The following is a 20,014-nucleotide window of genomic DNA, read 5'->3' as shown; positions in this document are numbered from 1 at the left end:
TTATTATCGGGGAAACACGGAAACTAGCTGGTTTCAACTTTTCCAAGGGAAAGTGGGTAAGGAGGGAAGAATGTGACCCAGTGGGTGTGGACCCAGGTCACTCAGTTCATTTCTGTGGGACTCTCCTTCTGCTTGTTTTTTGGGGGTGGAGGAAGCCAGAGCCCTGGGCCCAGCGTTCTCCCCTAGTGGGCCAGGAACTCCCCGCACCATTCTAGAGGATATAAAACTTTTACCCCAAAGCTGAGCAAATCCTTTAGTTGAAGGAAATGAGTTACTTGGTTGCCAAGGGAACCATCCCCCAACTGGACAGAGAGACAGTCACTGATTTCTGCCTTTGGTGCTGAGAGCTAAGTCATGGTCATGTGTATTTCTCTTTCTTTTCTTTGTTTTTTAAAGAGAAAACGGTTCACAAAAGAGACTATGCAGTGGAAATATCCAAAGTGTCATAAAAGATGTGCAAAGCTGTTGCCTCTTGGGACACTGAGTCCAGCTGTCCAAGCAAGACCAGGTCTGTTCTGACCTTCGGCAAAGGCGCCAAGGCTGCCAGAAGCCAGGGACTGACCCAGGACAACTGCTGGAGACAAAAACAAAAATCAGAATTCTATTATAGGGACACTGAAGACAGTTTATGTCGTTGGAGAACAGCTAGTACCTAAGCGATTCTATATAAAATAAGTCGGTCCCCAAAATACAGATACTGTAAGATTCCCCTTATATGAGGTACCCAGAGGCATCAGATCCACAGAATCAGAAAGCAGAATGGTGGTTGCCAGGGGCTTGGAGAGGGGGACATGGGGAAGTGAAAAGCACTCTGGAGATTGGTTGCACGACAGTGTGAATATACTGAACATTACTAAACTGTACACTTAAAATAGTTAACATGGTAAATTTATGTGCGTTTTACCACAATTAAAAATGAAAACAAAACAAAACAAAACAAAAAACAAACCCAGAAATCTCTGATAATGTCAAGGCCAAAACAGATTCTGTAACTGTCACAGATTCCCGAGCAGTGAATTTTTGAGGCTAGTTTAATAGCGGGTGATGTAGTACATTTATATTTATAGAAAACACAGAAGTTGGGTCGTGTGCCAGATTCTTGTTTTCACTCTTTTCTAACTTAAGACTCCAGTCTGAATTGTGAGCCGGACGCCGCCCCCTCACCTGGCGGCAGCCCCTGACCACAAGTGGTGCAGAGTGGTTCTCCAGCAGCTGTGCCTGCCAATGTCACCTGGGATGGGGCACCAAGCCAATGCCTTGGCATCACTGCCCTCCCCCGACAGCCCCGAGCCCAGAGCTGAGGTTTTAACAAGCACCCAGGGGATTCCGATACAGGTGATGTACACTCCACCCTTTAAAGAACACACTGCTGTATCACGATGACGTAGGATGGAGCGACCTCCATACACCACCCTGCTTTGACCAGACCTCCAAACAACAGAAGGCGCACCCTGGCCTTGTCTGACCCCTGAAGCACAAGCAGCCTCCTCGGGGAGGGGTGCCTTGGTTGCTGGGAGAGGCCCGGGTGTGTGCTAAACTCACCTCCCCCCAACTAAAGAGCCCCAAGGTCTTGGCCTTCCACCAGGCCTCTCAGCCAATAAGTAACACATTCCACTTGTTTTTTGTGACACTATTGATAAATCCCTCAGGCCAGCTCGCACCTCAGCGCAGTGATACAAGATCCTGATAAATCTATATGGTGTTGAGGAGGGAAGATAAATGGAAGGAAGGGAAAAAAGGAAACATCCTTCCCTTCTTTAGTTTAAACTAGAGAAAGCGGGTTGGTTAGCAGGCAAAAGGGATGAGCAAGAAGATTATAACGGGGGGAAACAAAGAGGGTAACAGACAGGGTGATAGAGCCAGCAAGCCACCCAAACACAGACATTTCAGCCTCCTGAGCCCCAAGCTCCCCGAGGATAGGTGGTGGAGTCTGAGTAGCTCAAGCTTTCCACAGAGAAGGTACTAGGCAAAAAAACCCAGAGGACTCTCTTAAGCTGATAATTTCACGGGTGTTACTCAGGTTATTAATAGGGTTTCCTGAACCATGGAGCCCACTAGGTAACCAGAGACCCCACTGCCATAGTAAACATGTGTCTATGTGCCAGTGCTGGGGGCCCAAGATGAGCCAGATATGATGGCTTCCCTTAGGGAAAGGACAAACCCTCAGCCAAAGACACAGGATGGCCAGGCCATGTACTACGAGGACGTCCTAAAAGAAGTCAGTGATGGTTGGGGCAGAAGAACAGAGGAGAGAATGCCCAGCTCAGGTTCACAGAGGGAAGGACACAGGACATGACTTGACATCATCTTCAAGAGTGACAGAGTAAAGGGGAGGAAAGAGGGGAGGAAAGGGCAGGAATGTGGGGCCAATCCAGGCATTTCCAACAGCTTGTGCAAAAGCACAGGAGGAGTATGGGATTGGGGTGGGAAGATGGCAGGAGGGTCTCTAGGAAGTGAGAGCCAGCTTGGGCCGTGCCCTACATGACTCAGTAGGGAATCTGAACTCTATGGTACAGGCAAGCAAGGGACTCCACCAAAGGTGTTTCCAGAAAGTAATTCTCTAGAAGCAGATTAGTCAGAGGGCCTGAGTTTAGGGCAGAAGAGATGCAGGTAGGGAATGAATTCAAGGGACATTTATGAGTTAGAATTGACGTGATTTGGAAAACAAAACAACCTAGAGGGTGAAGGAGCAGGAAGAACCAAGGGTGACCCAGGTTTGGGGTTAAGCGGCCAGTGGTGGGGTACAGCCATTCACCAAGGGATGACCAGGGAAGGGAGGAGGCAGAGGGAACCTGCATACACTGGGTGTCTAGTTGGTGCCGATTACTGTGCTAGGCATTTTGTAACCCTAATCCACGTAACCCTCGTCACAGCTGGCGAGGCTGGTATCCTGGCCTCGTTCCTCAGATGATGAAACTGAGCTTCTAGGGGCTTCAGCAGCTCCCCTGAGGTCACCCAGTTAGTAAGTGGCAGGAGGTGACGTGGAGTCCAGATTGTCCTTTTAACAATACCAGTCGAGGACACATTGAGGACACACTGAGAGGGCGCAGGTACGGGTGTATAGGAGGCCACAGTGAGCACATTTCTGATGCTCTGAGGGAGAACTGGTCTAGAGGGAGGGGGTTTAAGATGCAAGGACAGGAGAGACTTGAGGCTGTGAAGAGAGAAGATTTCTGAAGGAATGCTCCTAGAAAGAGAAGAGAACCCTGAGGTAACTTCACAGAAGATGAATCAATAAAGGGGCCAGAGCAGGAACATTCAGAGAGACGGGGAAAGTTGGGGGAGAGTGGTTTGTCAGGAAACAAAAAAGACTCAAAAAAAGCAGAGGCCACCTCTGTCACATACCACACAGATGTCAAGGATGAGGTCTAAGAAGTAGCCACGGCTTTGGCGATTACCATCTTTCTCCTGCCCACCTTCAGAATTCAGGATGGACTCTGCCAGGTGCTTGCGCTCCTCTCCTGGTGACTATCCCCAAGCCAGGACTTGCCAGCACTCAGCACAGCCCGTGGGTGCTGGTGGGCCTCCTGGTTCAGCATCGGGGTACACCCACTGGACGGGGAGCTCCAAGAGGGCAGGGACTACATTTTGGTCATCACCATGATAGTTCCCCAGCACCCGGCCCAATGCCTGGCACAAAGTGAGCCCTCAGTTAATATGTGTTGAAGCCCTGGCTGATGCCAGCTCTGTGCTGTCCTTTGATTGTCAGCAAGTGCTGCCCCTGCCTCCTCCCCATGCTCAGCAAAGTCAAGGGTGATGGGCTCTCTGTGGCACCAGGTGATAAGCTGGGCAGAGTTGCTGTGACAGCACTGCTGAAATGGTCTCAGAGGCTGCACCTGACCTTGAGCCACCTTCACCTTTGCTTGGCTAAGCACCAAGTCATTTATTTACTTGTTTTTGCTGCCTTTCAACCCTGAAGCAGTGGGTTTAGCACAAAGGAAGATGCACTTTTGTTTGTGGAGCGCCAACTGCTCCTAAATAAGAATTTAACTGGTAGTCTACAACACGGGATGGGATGGTGATGGGGCTGTGAGGAACGTGATGGAGTCTTTCTGAGCCTTTGAAAAATGTTTGTTCTACAAATTCTGGCTGCAGGAAAAAGAGCGTGGCCTGGAAATCAGGAGATTGGTGAGTCCCAGCTGAGGTACTAGCTGGCCATGGGACCTTGGGCAAGTCACTCAACATGCTGTCATTCAATGTGGGCACCTCTCCTCACCTGCAAAATGTGGATATGGCCTCAGTTCCCCTCCAGTGCCATTCTACTGTGGGTGGGTTAGTGCTACTGCCAGGGGCAGGGATGGGGGGAGTGGGGCGCCTATAAGCGAAGACTGCTTTTTGGACCCAACACAGCCTCCTGTACTCATCACAGCCTCCCAGAGCAATTGTCCCTAGAGAGGGCCGAGTACCACCCTGCAGTGGAATCTCAGTCAGGATCCCTCTTGTTCGACACTGATTGGGAAGTGGCTAAGACAGAGGTTTGGAGCACAGGCTTAGGGGTTCTACGACATGGATGCAGTTTCCTCATTGGGTGCCTGACCATTGGCAAGTCACTGAATCACTCTTAGCCTCAGTCTCCCCATCTGTCCAATGGGAGCCTTCTTACCTAGGGAAGTCCTGTGACGATTACAGGAGATAGTGCCCAGAAAGTGCTCAGTCTAGGGCCTGACACAGAATGAGTCGGTAAATCTTAGCTATGATGATCATAAATATCATTTATGGCTTCATTCCAAATACCATGAATGCCTCAAAAGAAATTAGAGATTATAGAGACCCTAGAGACCGAAGCCTCTAGTTGTAGAGATGAGGAAACTGAGACCCTAAGGGAGAGGAAGAGCCTTGCCCTAAGACTAGAGCAGAAATAGGACCATGAGTCATGTGACCCAGCACCTATGTGGGGTGACTCCTCATGCTCCATCTCCAGCTCTTACAACGACCCTGGCTGAGGCAGACACCAGCCCACAACACCCTCAGCTGTGAGAACCCTGATGTCTGACTCACCAAGGCTTCAGCTCCCAAACACTGCCCCACCTGGAACATAAACATTATGCCCAGGGCTTCCGGAAGTCGGTCTGTCCCCAACAGGCACTCAGTAGAGACCCAGGCATGACCAGACCCAGGTGACACCCCCATTCTGTGCCTGTTTCCTTAAGTAGGACAAAATGGTCTTTAAGAGCCTTCTAGTTCTGACATTCCATGGTCTCAAGAACCGGGCTCAATTAACTACAGACAAGTGGCTGGAAACGTCAGTTTACCAGAATCTTTCCCAGAAGCTCCTTCCTTGGGAGAAATAGACAGAAGCCAAGAAAGCATAACCATCCACTGTCCTTGTGCAGTTCTTCCCGCTTTACCAAGGACTTGGGTCTACCTTGTTACCTGGCTACTTCCCTGCTGTGCACACAAGCAGACTGAGGTTCCGAGCAACCGGACGGTTTCCAAGTTGGGACAGGAGCTCAGAACAAAGGTGGAAGGTCAGCCTCTAGAACAGCACTGTGCAAGGAGCACTTGGCCTATAATGACCCACCAACACAATGAAACACAAGCCAAGGTGAAGTGGTTTCGCCAAGAAAGAAGCCTGGGTCGTAAGCCTGGAGGCGCAGGATGGCACCTGCGCGCTCCTCCGTCTCCTATTGGCTGGGCCTGTTGCTCTGCCTGTAAAATAAGGTGATCAGATAAAAGCACGCTCCCTGCTGTGTTCTACTAGCTCTTCCTCCCCCTCCTCAGAGCACCCAGCATTCAGGGCTTGATTTTGTTAATGATCTGCCCGCTACCCCTATTAGACAGACATACTGCCTATACAGGCAGACCTCAGAGACACTGCGAGTTCGGTTCCAGACCACCGCCATACAGTGAATTGTAATCTTTTTGCTGGTCGAGGGTCTTGCCTTCACTTGGTAAAAAACACAACATCTGTGAAGAGCTCAATAAAGTGAAGGGCAACAAAACGAGGTATGCCTGTAGTTGTCATCATGTCTTCCCAAGCCCAACCCCAGATCAAAGCAGAACAGGCTTGTGGAATAGGCCTGTTTACAGCAGGGAGGGAAGAAAAGGAAGAAGGGAAAGGGGACAGGAGGGAAGTGGGGGGGGGGGATAGAAGGAGGGAAGGGGCTGACGTCCCCCAAGCACTGATTACACAAAGCTGAATTCTAAGGCAATTCACCCAACGGTGTCTATTAGGCACAGCTGCGTTAATGATGGAAACACCAGCGGGAAGCAAAGGGAATGGATTTCAGATGCAACACGGCATGTGAAAGCCCTTTCAGCCTAGGCACAGCTGACTTCCCAAAGTGCAGGCCCTGTGGGTCCATGTGCCTGCAGGCCACCAGGCTGTGCCATGTGGGAAGTCCCATCTTTACAGGAGACCCCTCAGTGACGCTGGTATCAGAGGCCATGATGTGCTTCCGTCCAGTAAGCACTACGCTCACCAGTTACACATCAGCACCAGTCAGCCAGAGCCTTACGATTCCTGTCCAGGAATGGGATACAGGAGGATTCTGCAGTGTCCAGGAACGTAAAGAGGAATGGGACTTATCCATAACTCCTGGTTAAAACAGCCGAAAACAAGGAGACAGAAGAGGAAGCAAATCGCTAAGCACTTATTCAGTCGATAACATTGGCTTGAAAACCTTAGTGCAATGGCTGGTCTGGTTTATTTCCTTCTCATCAAAAGATCAAATGCAGAATTGAATGTGGAGGCACCAAGACTGTGTGTGTGTGTGTGTGTGTGTGCACGCACGTGTGTGGATTTGAAAGTTGCGGCTCCCCTCAGCAGAGGGCATCTTGGTGAAGATCCTAACACACAGGCCTTGCATTCCATCTCATGGTGTCACTTTAATGGACTCAGTCAGTTTTGTGGCCTTGGTTGATAAGCCTCTGGACCTCTCTGAGCCACTCTGTCTTCACAGGAAGGTCTGGTGGCTGGGTTGCCCTCTAAGCTCTGAGATTCTAGAAAGCAAATCAGGGCTGAAGCCTCGGTATGAAACTCAGAAACCCAAAAGTCTGAATTAAACCTCGCACATGCTCACAGGTCCTGTCTCCCCGTTTTCCATTCTCTGCGGGCCTTCCTTCCTGTAGGTGACAAGGCCGCTACAGTTTGTGCTCCTCTTGGATGCTAAAATTGAGTGGAAATGTGCTTTATTCACTTGCAGTCCCCAGGGCCCACATCTCACATTGTGGTCAGGGCCAAGACACAGGGCCCAGGCTAAGGTCCAAGATGCCTGGCACAGAGCTGACTGCCGCAGCCCCCACCCTTGCCTCTGGGCCCACAGGACCTAAGTACGAAGCTGAACTACCAAGGGAGTGGTGGCCTTTCGTCCAGGCCCTCGCACTGCCCTGCCCGGCGCAGGGGGGAGAGGACGGGTGAGGTGCTGGGTGCCGGGTGGGGCCGGGCAGCCTTCTTGCCCTCAGCAGCAGCTGCAGGTGCCCGTGTGCACGCGCAGTATGCCGCGGCTGTGCAGGTGCAGGAAGTTGAAGATCTCAGAGGGCATGGCGTGAAAGCCCGGGCGGGGCTTGACGTTGTCATAGTAGTGATGGGTGATGTAGAGCCCTGAGGGGTTCATGGGGAAGGCCCAGAAGCCGAACAGGTGCACCTCCTCGCAGAGCTCCAGCGCCGCGGTGACCAGGATGAGGCCGGTGCTGATGCGCTTGGCTCGCACCCCCAGGCTGAGCCAGTAGCGCGACACGTTGACCAGGTACTGCGGGTGGAAGTAGTAGACGGCCTGCGGCGACTGGAAGTCGTCCAGCACGTACTTGACACGGATGGACACGTCGGTGTTGCGTGTGTTGTAGAAGGCGGGCAGCAGGACGGAGGCGTTCTCGTACACCTGCAGCACGCGGTAGAAGGGCCGGCGCCACTTCTCCAGCTTGTGGAACCTGGGCGGGCGGGCAGGTGCAGAGAGACAGGGTTGGCTGCCCACTCCCTGCGAGGTCCAGGGCCCTTGCTTCCCCCACCCCTGACCCTGGGATCCTTTGAAAGGACCGAGGGGCCTTACAAGGCCCTCCCTGCGTCCTTTCATCTCAGTCACCTCAGCAGGTGAATGTCCAGCCTTCCTTGGGGACAGTTATATTTTTGTAAGTGGGGCAGGAGAGGACAATCTGAACCCAAAGTGACCAATATAGTGTGTGTGGCTTGAGGGAGAGGGCAAGGCTTAACCCAAACTGAGAAGGCTGGCTCCGGTGGGCTCAGTGGGGAGGTGGTGAGCGTGTGCAGGCTTTCCCTAGAGCCCTTGGGGCATTTACCGGTAAGGTCTACCCCAAGATCCTAATGCAGGACGCCAAACCAGCTGCCTGTCCTCGCAGCCATATGCCTGCAGGCCCTCACTCACCTGTCCTTTACATTAAACGGCTCTCAGGGTCGCCTCCTCTTACACCTGTCTGATGCTCCTTCACTCTGCTGGCTCTGTCAATGCTCCTGGGACTCTGACCCAATTTAACAGCTCCCCCTTCTCCTACCTTTCATCTGACCTGGATGGTGTGACTATGCCCAGGTTGGAGTTTTAACACATTAACCCTCTCCCCTGAGGCCTCCCAGACAGACAGACCCCAACAGGGAGGGTTGGACAAACCCCCAGGTGGGGGGTTGAGGTCTTTGCATGAGGCTCTCCCCAGTATCACCTGGACACTGTACAGGGAGCTGCCCACTCCCTGTCACACTGAAAGCTCTGCGACCCATCCCTAGGTGAAGACAGTCTAGCCCAGTGCTGTCCAGAAGAAATACAATGCAGGCCAGATATGTCATTTTACATGTTCTAGTAAGCAGATTTAAATAAGCAGAAGAAAGAAATGGGTGCAACTAATTTTTATATTTTATTTAACTTGATATACCCAAAATGCTATCATTTCAACATGCAATCAATATAAAAATTTAATGAGATATGGGCCATCCTCTTGTTCATGTTAAGTCTTTGAAATCGGGTATGTGTTTCACACTTACAGTACATCTCAATCTACACTAGCCATGTTTCAGTGCCCAGTAGCCACATGTGACTACTGGGTACCATGTTGGGCAGCACAGGTCTAGAAAGAGGGCCACTGACCTCTCTGTGATGATGCTGGGATTCACGGTGACCACATCTGTCTTCACCCCAACATCTGTGGTGTATTTCTCTGAGATGGGGGGTAGATTGCACCTGCAGAAGAGATGAGACAGCCCAGAGGCATGCGGTCAGTCATTCCAGATGGAGGTCGGGCGAGGGTGAGGGGACGGACGGGTTGCTGATCACATGAGTAGAGGGGTGCAGCGGCAGCCAGCTGGGTGGAATCTCTGTGGCCTGGGCATGAAGGGGACAGTTTGACCCCTTCCCCCACCAACCCCAATAATTGTAAATCTATGACCCAGGCAGCTTCAACCTAAGTCTCTCTGCTTTACGCTTTTATTTTCAACCTATCTTCTTTACCCAACCTGAAGACATAAACAAGGATACCCAAAGAAATCAGAGGGGGTTCTACATAAGAAAGAAGAAACACAAGGTTCAGTCTCTAGCGTAGGGAAAGCAAGGGTGAAGTTCATACTGGTGTCAGCCACAAGGCTACCCTGGTTCCAAATAGTGCTTGTGGAAGAGTAGACCCCAACCAGGAAAGTGGCCGCTCAGACAGCCTCACCCACAAATCTGCATGGCCCCTGGGAGAGCTCTGTGTTTTCACATCTGTTGTGCCATTTGCTCCCATTCTGCAAATGTGGAGACTGAGGACTTGAGAGGTTCGACCACATCCCCAACAGGGCAGAACTGGCGAGGAGAAGGGACGAGCCAGAGCATAAGGGTTTGCAGGGGTGGGGGATTAATCCCATAAAGGGCAGCCTCATGGGGGTGGGGTACCACAGGGGAAGGCATGAAGGGGGCGGGCCATAGGGGCAGGAGCAGCAGGAGCAGCAGGAGCAGACCAGGGTGATTCTTTTACCGGAAAACAAAGTCAGCGCTGTTGATCTCCCTCCCGCAGCGGCTGTTCTTTAGGATGCCTCCGTTGCCCACCACTGCACACTTCTTAAACTGGGACCGGTAGTAGGGCATGTCCTGGGGAGACAGGGACACAGCCTTCATCTGGTGCTCTTACCTCCATACCCACATCCACCTCCACTCCTCATGGCCCCATGAGTCAGCCTGGTGGAGAACATTAGAGAAAAATGGTTATTCCACCTGCATATGAGAAAAGAGGTCAAAAGACCTATTTTCAGTTCCACAGGCAATTATGAATGAGCTGGGACCAGAAGCCAGGTCCCCATAGCCTTTTTCAATAAGCCCTGGTGTCTAGAGAGAAGAGAGGACAGGTTATGGCTAGCCCTGCTTGCCTTTAGTTTTCCCAATGTTTGGAAGCTCAGCTTTTTTATGACTGCGAGTGTACATATTTTTATGATTAGTGTACGTGTTCTGTGGGATAACAGCAGCAGAGATGAGGGCAGGGTCACCCAGGGACCAGAGCCCTAAACCTGGCCCCCACCCCTGTCAGGTCAGGGCGAGGGACAGATCCTCCCTCTGCTCCACGAGGAGGACACCGGACTGAGACAGAAAGGTCATCTGGACTGGGACAGATGCCAGGACTTGGCAGTGGCGGGGACAAGACACTAGGAGACAGCAAGTAAGGCCACGTCAGGGGAGCAATGAGAGGCCGGGACGCCTGGGGTCTCTGCAAAAGAGGGCGCTGAGCCCAGGGGAGCGCGGGACTTACACTGAGTCATAGCATTCACAGGAGGTCGGGACCGAGCTCCCAGTGCTTTGACCTTGTCATACCTCAGGTGGCAGGGTTACCTTGGTCTGGGCATTGACTGCCCACACGGCTCCCTGCACATGCGTTCCAGGGCACCACAGGCAAGTTGGCAGGAAAAAGCAAATAGTTGTCTGAGAGTTAGGAGACCTGGTTCTATCATGTCCCCACTCTAGGCCATAATCCCCTCATGGGCCACCTGAGGCAGGTAGAAGCGGGCAGGCATGGGGCAGGAGGACAGGCCTGGAGTCAAGGGTAAGGTGACCAGCCATCCCAGTTTGCCCAGGACTGGGGCCCTTTGCCCGGGATGCAGGACTTACATTTGGTCAAACCGGGAAAGTCTGGACAAACCAGGATTGGGCACCCTAGTCAAAAGCCCCAAGTTCAATCCTGGGTTTACCCCATTGTGAGGTAAGGGAACCATAGACAAGTTTTTAGAGCTCTCAGCAATTCAGTTTTGTACATTTTACAACATTTGTTACAAATTACAATGCTGTAATTTGTACAATTAGGATGGTCATGTGTGTTTCATGTGATTCAATGAGCTGATGTAAAGCAGTTTCTCAACTTGGCACTGTTGACAGTTTGGACCAGACCATTCTTCGTTGTGGAGGCTGACCTGTGCTCTGTGGGATGCCTGGCAGCAGCCCTCGCCTCTCCCACTACATGCCAAGTGTACCCCCAGTCATGACAACCAAAAATGTCTCCAGACATTGCCAAATGTACCCCCCTGGTTGAGAACCATGGATGTCAAAGAAAAGCCTACCTACAGCAGGGTTCGGCCCAGAGGAGGCTCAGCAAGAAGACCAGGCTGTTATTATGAAGTGGCCCTGAAGGTCCCTTCCATCTGTGACACCGGGAGCCTACTGGGCAGCTCTCCCAGCACACACTAGCTGGCTGGCCCTGCAGGAAAGCGGCCCCCATCAGCACCTTGGGCTTCCATTGGGACCGACCGCCAGATGGGCCGTTGGAAAAATCACACTACAACAGGATCATGGGGAATGAACCTGAATCTCAAGGAGATGCTCCATCATCTGTAGGAGACTGTCCTCCTTCATGGCCCATTTTCCCTGAAGTGACAGGCCTGGCGCAAAGATGGGGAAACAAGGGTTTCTCATGACCAGTGGGGGAACCACACTGACTTTTACTAGGGTCATCTTTGGGAAAAAACAAAGTCATCTTTGGAGAGACCATCAAAGGCTTTTTATGTTCTATGTCAGGGTTTCTCAAACTTCTGTAAATCAAAAATGACTGGGGGACTTTCTGAAAATATGAGTTCCTGGGCTCCATCTCAGAACCATGGAATCAGAATCTTCAGAGTGGGGGTAGGAGACTGAGACGCTCTATTTTGTTTGTTTGTTTGTTTGTTTGTTTTAACAAACTCAAAGAAATACTTTTAGGGAAATTCGGGACTTCTGTGTCACATGCTCTATTCAGGGGGTCTCAAATTATGGCCTGTGGGCCACATCTGACCTACCACCTATTTCTGCATAGCTCGAAAGCTAAGAATGATTTTATATTTTTTAATAGTTGGGAAAAAATCAAAAGAAGACTATTTTGTGACATGTAAAAATAATATAAAATTCAAATTGCAACGTCTAAGAGGAACTCAAGTGTTACTGGAACACAGCCACGTTCACGTGTTTATTCATCTCTATGGCTGCTTTGTGCAAGAACAATAAAGGTGAATAGTTGTGACAGAGACCATATGGCCTGCAGAGCCTAAAATATTTACTCTCTGGCCCTTTCCAGAGAACATTTGGCAATCCGTCCTCTAATTCTCTGGACCTCAGCAGTCCATACCCGTGGCCCTTTGCGGACCCATATGTCAAAACCAAGCTGTGCGTCACCCACTGGGATTACCTGCGTGAGATACAAGTTTACCTGCTGTCAACCTAGTGCTCCAGGCCATGCAAGACCCACGTTGTCAACATGGCTCACACTGCAGTGTCCTCCATCACTGTGATGTGGGAGGGTCCATTTGACACCTCTCCACCTTCAGCTCCTCTCCGGCGCCCCCACAATGCCCAGTCTCACCAGTACACTCTGGTGCAAGTAACAGGATGCAGGGAACCCTGGGACGTGTTTCATTAGCACGTCCTCGAGAAGCAGGGCAGCTGAGGCCCTCAGATTTCATGCAGAAAGACCTGAACTTGGCCCGCCCCAGCATTTTTACAAACTAGACCCACGAGGTCCTGCCCTGAGCCCAGAATACTCCAGGAGGTGGCTGCGAACACGTCCCATGGAATCTTCCTTGGCTTCAGGGGGTAACCATCAGAATCTGTCTCCAGGGCCCCTTCTCTGAGAATCTGCTGCAGCGAACATGCCACAGGTGAGTGCATGCAGCTGAGCTTCAGTGATCTGAGTACTCTGCTCGTGTCAATCACTCACTCATTCATTCTGTGGTTGCCCCATGACCGGGAGCCCCGGGTCTGGCCCTGGATGAGCAGCCTACCTGCAGATTTCTTACATGCCGAAGGAAAAACATAAATGTCTCTCTTCTTTAAGTCTCTGCTATTTGAGAGTTTCTGTTGTAAGCACCCAAACCTATTTCTAGTCTAAACCCCAGTGTTCCAGATGGGGAGACTGAGGCCTAGAAAAACAAAATGACAGCTTAAGGTCATCCAAGACAAGACCAAGCTTTCAGTGCTCTGCTTTGCATTGGTTGGTGATTTCTTGTGTACACGCAACCTTTGCATGGATGTTCTGGCTTTTATGCGGCCCTTGGGTGGGGGACAAATGCTTATCATTCTCTCAGATATCTTCAGGATGTCCTCTACAAACAATGCAACCACCAAAATTCTATGACCACTTTCTTGCCAAAAGTCTTTCGAATAATAGCCATTATTTGAATAATTGGCATTCATTCCATACAGAACCCCCAAGGATCCCAGAAGACGTTCTACGAAGCCTAATGGCCAACCAGGGCCAGGACAAGTGGGGGCAGAGGGCAAAGCAGAATAGTGCCAACCACAGCAACATGGCCACAGAGGGCCAGGCTGGGTCAGTTCCATTGTCCCCTCACACCCACCCATACTACTCTGATCAAAGCAGCACCTTGGGAAACATGCGGAAAATCTCCTGGTTGATGTGGTAGATGCCGCTGGTATCCACCTCGTACTTGAGCTTCGTCCCCAGGGGAGTGTTCTTCTGGGTGGTGAAGAGGAAGGAGGGGGCATTGCAGCACCTGGACAGAGTGGACCTGTGGGGCAGGAGACAGATGGGAGAGACTGGTGACACAGGGCTGAGCAAGCCTCTTGAAAAACAGAGGGGTCCCTTGGGGAGACAAGGGAGAACCGTTTTCTCCCACACACCCCGTCCCTCCCCACACATCTGTTCCTACGGTCCCCTCCCCCTTCAGTACTCTTCCCAATGCCAAGGTCTTTCAGGGTCCAGTCACGTTTCTCAATGGTAACTCCCAGCTGCCCCACCCCCAGACCACACTGGCTTCCGCAGGCCTGGAGTACAGACTGGGTCCTACCTGCTTCATCATCTGCCAACTCCCTCCCTGCTTGAATGAAAGCCCCTTGATGGCAGGGACCCCGCCTCTTGGGCTCCTGCACAATGTCAGTCACACGAGTGTTGGACTACCCGGTACCTGCCGATGGCGGGATGACTCGTTCACCTGAGCTTTCATCAAGACCTGCTAAGCACCCTACTACTGCCCGGAAACACTACGTAGCCAGCCCTCACGGAAACCCAGGGGTGCAGAGCTCTTCCTTGGGTTCTTGGCCCTCATATTGGACGGTAGACAAGGCGTTTCCCTGGTCTGACAGGGTCAAAAAGCCAAGACACACACGGTCAACAGAAATGTGCCACTTCAATCATTTAGAAACTGTCTTAGGAACAGGGGAGGGCCAGAAATGTGGGGTGGTGCGTTGATAATTGGATGACTTCCTGCAGAAAGCAGAACCTAGCTTCCAAAAGACATTTGCAGGAGTTCATTATTTAATGAAAAAATAATAATAACCCTTTGGTTTTCACTCACAAAAAAACACTCAAACATGAGCTCCAGACGGGATAAAGCTGAGATGATGCAAACAGGCTTAAAACAAACACCCTCCAAGGGAGAATGTGGCTGATGAGGGCAGCGTGGGAGGCAGCCAGGCCAGAGGAGCCTGGTTTTTCTCTCGTCTGCAGCTGCTGTCCCATCGGCAGTGCGTTTTCCCAGGCCTGCTGCGAGGTTTGGTGATAGGGTCAGGTCCTGGGCTCATCTTGCTCCCTCTGCACTGGGGACCCAAAGCCCTCTGCCCTGGCTGCAAAGGGTCTGGGCTTGACAAAGGGTGCAAATTGCCACCCTCTCACATCGGGCCCACGAGGACCCACTTTCTCCTAAAACAGCAGCAGTGGGCTGAGTACACCCTGGCCTTCTTCTCCCGACATTGGCTCCCGGCAAAGTCACAGCCAAGGTCCAGGTGGCCATGGGAGAAATGGAACACTTTCCCCATGGAGCCTGGATGAGGACCTCTAGGGACTTTCTGGAAAGTTCACAACCTACATCTAGGATGGAAACTTGGCTTTGCCAACCTGGTGTCAAGGAGCCTGGGTCCAGCTGTGGGGCTTCGGGCAGGACTCTTTCCCTCTCTGAGCCTCAGTTTCCTCAACTGTAGAATACAGGGTTGGCTCTTCTGACCCTCTGTAATTCTGTGACTCCAGGGTGCCAAAGCCAAGAAGGTTATACACATACGTTTTTAGGACTTTATCTCTTACAGGGACTTCACTGAGGAGCTCGGCTCGCTGCCGGTTACCAAGAACATTCTTTCCTATGGAGGGTTGGGTTTCAGAATGTGACCACGTACGGGGCCACGCATGGGTCAGTATGACAAACAAGCATCTGGCCTGTTTAGCTTTGCTGGTACAGAAACTCAACCTTGTCAGCCCACTGGAGATCACCCCATTGCAGGACTCATACTAACCAAGCTCACAAGTGACTGATATATAAACCAGAATGCCAGTTATCTACTTGGAAGCAGTAGGGTGAGAGAGGGCCTCCATTACAGGATTCCTTTCCTGTAACTGGAATGCTTGTGCCTGTCTTCTATCACACCCTCCGCACCCTGCCCCACTTCACTGCATTGCATTCCTGTGAACCTGAATTGACAGTCTCCTCATTGTTCAATGAGCTTGTAACAAGAACAAAGGTAGGCAGCCGACTGGCTTGAAGGTTTTTCCACTTAGAGCATGGCAAGCCCTGATGTCACTCACCTCCGTTTCCCACACCCAAAGCCACTCTCCCACTGCCCCTGCCAGAGGGTCTCAACTCCCCTGGAGCGTGCTGGCCGATCCCTCCCAAAGGTGCACTGTTTTTCTCCTGCCATATCGTCTTCCTGTTGCTGCAGCATTTCCTTAGGTACGTATGTGAATTCCGCTGATGAGACTTCTGTCCAGCTCTCAGCCTGGACAGCGTCCTTCTGCATCTCACTGACCTCATCCACGCTGAGTGTTTATCAGCGACTCCCTCAGTGTAGCTCAGCTTCACCCATCCCCAGGGACATCTGCCTGCCGAGTGCCCACAGTGACAGCTCTTTCTGAGGTGTGGACTTCGGGCAGCACTTACAGCTCAGACCTTGGACCTTCTCCCCACTCTTCCAGTACTTGGCTCAAGTTCAGATTCTACTTCTGATACATGGGTCTCTGAACACTACTGTCGGACCTTAGCTGGGTTGCTGCAACGTCACACGGGACTCTAGTTCCAGGCGGCAGGCACCTGCTCTTTAGGGGTGATCACTTTAAACATCCACATTAAATATATATATATATACACATGTTCCACTTAAAACTGCTACCCAGTCTCTAGATGGCCTGGAATTGCAGCAAACTGGAACAAATGACTTATGAAGAAAATACACAATACTTAGTGTTATATGCTTCTCACAGCCTCCCATGTAGGAGTCCTTCATGCTGATGGCCCCTCAGTACATTTAAACTACAAGCTGAGCTGCTGAAATCCAGTTATGCACACATAGCCAGGAGCCTCATAATTCTATTTAATAATACGTTCTACCTGCAGTGAAACAAAATCATGAACTCACAGACTTTTAGAGGTGGAGCGGACCCTACAGTTCGCCATTAGTCAAAACGAATGTTTGGACATTGGCAGCCGCTTAGCTCTGAAGGACCAGGGAACTATAAAATGTAGCTCTTGCCTCTCTGGGAGCTATCTATTTTAACCAAAATCTATCGATTTCGGTTAGAGAACAATTAGAAGATAATCTACAGCAGGGCTCAAACGTCCAGTATAGGTGGTAAGAACCCAAGAGCTCCAAGAAAGAAGGGGCTGCTGAGTTGGAGCAGCTGCCCCAGGAGTGGGGAGGGGAACAGAGTGAGGCCGTGGAAGGTGCTTGAGGTGCCTTAACACACAGGCCTGCTGGAGATCTCCTGCAAACCGCTTCACCGGTACGTCTCAGGTGACCTCAGCGCTACCGGAGATGGCACCACTGAACTTGCAGGGCTGTTGCAAGGACTCAGGGTGAGACTGTGGAGGACAGCACCCTGCAGGTGCCCACCTCGGCCTACGTGCTGAGTCAGAGACCCCTGCCCCCACTGCCCAGACTCCAAAGCCCCGGCAGGGCCAGCTCCCGGGAGATGCCCCTGGGGCAGGGCCTTGCGGGATGAGGGGCATCTGAAGAGATGGCAGGAGGTAAGCCACCCGGACAGAGGGCCGGGCAGGACAGGTCATAGGTACTTGAACTGGTTGGCTTCAGAGATGTTCATCGCCCATTTACACAGCTGCAGGCTCCTCCACCTGTCGAACAGCTCCGACTGCTTCACCCTGGGGGAGTGGGGGACAGAAGAGTCCATGAGAGGGCCAGGCTGGACAAAGTGTCGTCATTCCCAAACACGCTCCCTTCCTGCTCCACACATACCAAATCCCAGACTGGTCCTCTGCATTAACTGTATTTTCTTATTGTCTGTAGTCTTGATGCTTGGCTACCTGGGGCCTTGCTAATTCCTAGAGATGACAAACATCTCTCCTGCAAGCACACCTTTCATAGGCACACCAACCAATCCAGAGCCCACACCCTCGCCCACCGCCTTCATCCACTGAGCCACCAGCCCCTGCCCAAATCATCCCAGGGCCAGGCATCAGATCACCGGGGCAGTCCATGTGCCACAAAGCCTACCGAAATTATTCAAACTAGCCAACCCGAAACCTGTCTACCCCGCCTTGCCCATTCCTTCCCATGAAAACCACACGAACGGCTCTCCCCCAGGTCATCCCCTCACCCCTCTGCCGCCAACCAACCCTGGTGTTTCCCCTGTGGCCCTGCACGGAGAACTGTGCCACCAGTTTCCAGGGATCTGTGTCCTTCATGAGTCATTTCCGATTCTGTGTGTCTTACCACATCTGATTAAAACCAACCCCGGGTACATTTTAAAACATTTTCCCTCATGTTCCCACTCCCCATGGACCTACCAATTGTCTCAGGAACATCTGAGGGGATGAGACCACTTCCCTAAGGGAAGGTCTGTAAATCACCCACACTGTGCTCAGCACACAGTGGGGCTCACCTCCTCCATCTGCCCTTTCCAAGGGCAGATCACAATTTCTAGGTGACAGAAAGGAAGAGATGAGAAACCTGAGATGTCTTTTGTCTGAACCGCTCCTTTTGTCTGAACACCCACCTGCAAGGTTTTACGCCAGTCGGTTTTTACCCACCTCAGCTTCTGATACCCTGAAGCACACTCTGGAAGGGCAATGTCTAAATCATGTGGGAGTCTCCCTTTGACTGAAACCAGCAAAAAACATTGATCAAGGGACCCTTTTCCCACTGAGCAGGGCATCAGATTAGAGTTCCTCAGAAACACCAGGAAATGCTGGACAGATCGTTAAGTTCCTTAAAGGACAGCTATGAATTCTCTCTCCTTACCACTGCCACAGTCCCCGTGCCAGGGCCAGGTGGCCTGCAGCTGTTCAGGGTCACCTGGCTCTGGCCCTGTTCAGAAGCTGGCTGGTCTTGGGCATGGTATAGAGAGCAGCCCTTTCAAGGTCCTTCTGGTTTGATCACTACTGGGAAAGTGAGCAGCTCCCAGGAGCTGGGTGTTATCAAAAAACTACTGTAACTGTAGCTCTTACTCCACTGAAGGGCTTAAGGGAACTCATGAGCCCTCTGAATCATAGGCAAAATCCCATGTCTATCCACCCATGTGCATATCTTGGGGACAATCTGAAGCTTCCATCAACTTCCCAAAGGGGTCTATGGTTCCCCAAAAAAGGCAAATACTTAGTTAACCAGAAGGTACAAAACAGGTCCATTTTACAGAGGTGTGTCCCTTTGTTTAATTGGAGGGGAAAATCGTTGTTCTCAAACAGGGCAAGCCTCACTTACAGAGGGAATACGTGACTGGTGGGGGGGAAGCGTGATTGCAGGAAAAGTTATACTGGATAGTGACTAAGCACGGGGATTTGGGAAGCAGACGGGGACTTGAGCCTCAGACCCAGTTCAGATACTCCTTAACTATGGGACTGGCTTAGCAGCTGCAAAGAGCGGGAAGGAGCCGCTCCTCCCATCCTGACCCTTCCTTCTGGCTTTCCTAAACCTCCCACAGCAGCTTTCACATCTCAAGCTCACGTGACACTGGAGGAGAGATGTCATTACACAGAGGTGGCCTGGCTCACCCACTGCTTCCCTCCCCGCTTCCTGCAACCTTCAGGCCCCTAGAGCAGCCCCCTGTGCTGCCAATGCCTCAAACGCCTGCCTGCCAGAAACACAGCTGGGGTAACACTGAAGGCCGGGGTCCCAACTTTGACTGTTACCGGTGTCAGGGCCCCACTCTGCGCCTCCAATGCCTGTGTCATACACTGGACCAGGGTTGGGGCCTGAACACCTGGCTCCATCCCCGACGTGCAATGTAACCTCGGATAAGTTATTTAAGCTGAGTCTCTGAGACTCAGCTGCTTTATCTGTAAGACGGATATAATAACCTGTGCCCTGCAGATCTCAAAGGTTGTCAGAAAGATCAAATGAGATAATATGTGCAAAATATTTTATAAATTGCTTTACAGATCATCTCTAAAGGTGAAGGGTTGATCTCAGGCACTTATCTCCTTTCTCCCAAGACACCATTAATATTCCAGAAGAAGAATAAATAAGGTATAAACCTACCAGATGAACAGAATAATGGGAGTGGGGGAGTTTCAGGGGAAGAGAGATTTCAACAAGTGTGTGGAAGGAGAAGGGGTGACATAGCAGGGATGGCATAGCCCAGAGATAGAACCAATTTGCATGGAAATTTTAAAGGGCAGTGGAGGGAAGGGAAGGAACGTGGTGTTAAAAGGAGGATTAGTTGTGAGTCCCTATCCAGAACCATCAAGCCC

The 20,014-nt window shown here is 51.4% G+C and overlaps 1 protein-coding gene across 3 annotated transcripts in view; it reads right to left on the bottom strand.

The window, feature by feature from the left end:
• Positions 1-822: 822 nt before the first annotated feature.
• The window catches only part of ST8SIA5 (ST8 alpha-N-acetyl-neuraminide alpha-2,8-sialyltransferase 5), a 48,396-nt gene continuing 29,204 nt past the window's right edge, over positions 823-20,014 (bottom strand). For 2 of the 3 annotated variants that reach the window (XM_081078098.1, XM_081078099.1), the window contains 5 exons: positions 17,381-17,467; positions 13,753-13,897; positions 9,895-10,007; positions 9,033-9,125; positions 823-7,869 (listed from right to left, as the gene is read on the bottom strand). In XM_081078098.1, coding sequence (XP_080934224.1) covers positions 7,401-7,869; positions 9,033-9,125; positions 9,895-10,007; positions 13,753-13,897; positions 17,381-17,467 — 907 coding nt within the window. In that variant the 3' untranslated portion in view covers positions 823-7,400. Of the gene's footprint in view, positions 7,870-9,032; positions 9,126-9,894; positions 10,008-13,752; positions 13,898-17,201; positions 17,468-20,014 lie in introns of all 3 variants that reach the window. The other variant, XM_081078100.1, reaches the window with a different exon arrangement.

Source organism: Rhinolophus hipposideros (genome assembly GCF_964194185.1).
Source record: "Rhinolophus hipposideros genome assembly, chromosome: 17".
Taxonomy (NCBI): domain Eukaryota; kingdom Metazoa; phylum Chordata; class Mammalia; order Chiroptera; family Rhinolophidae; genus Rhinolophus; species Rhinolophus hipposideros.
Note: the sequence above shows the minus strand (reverse complement) of the source record. Positions and strands in the feature narration are given on the sequence as shown.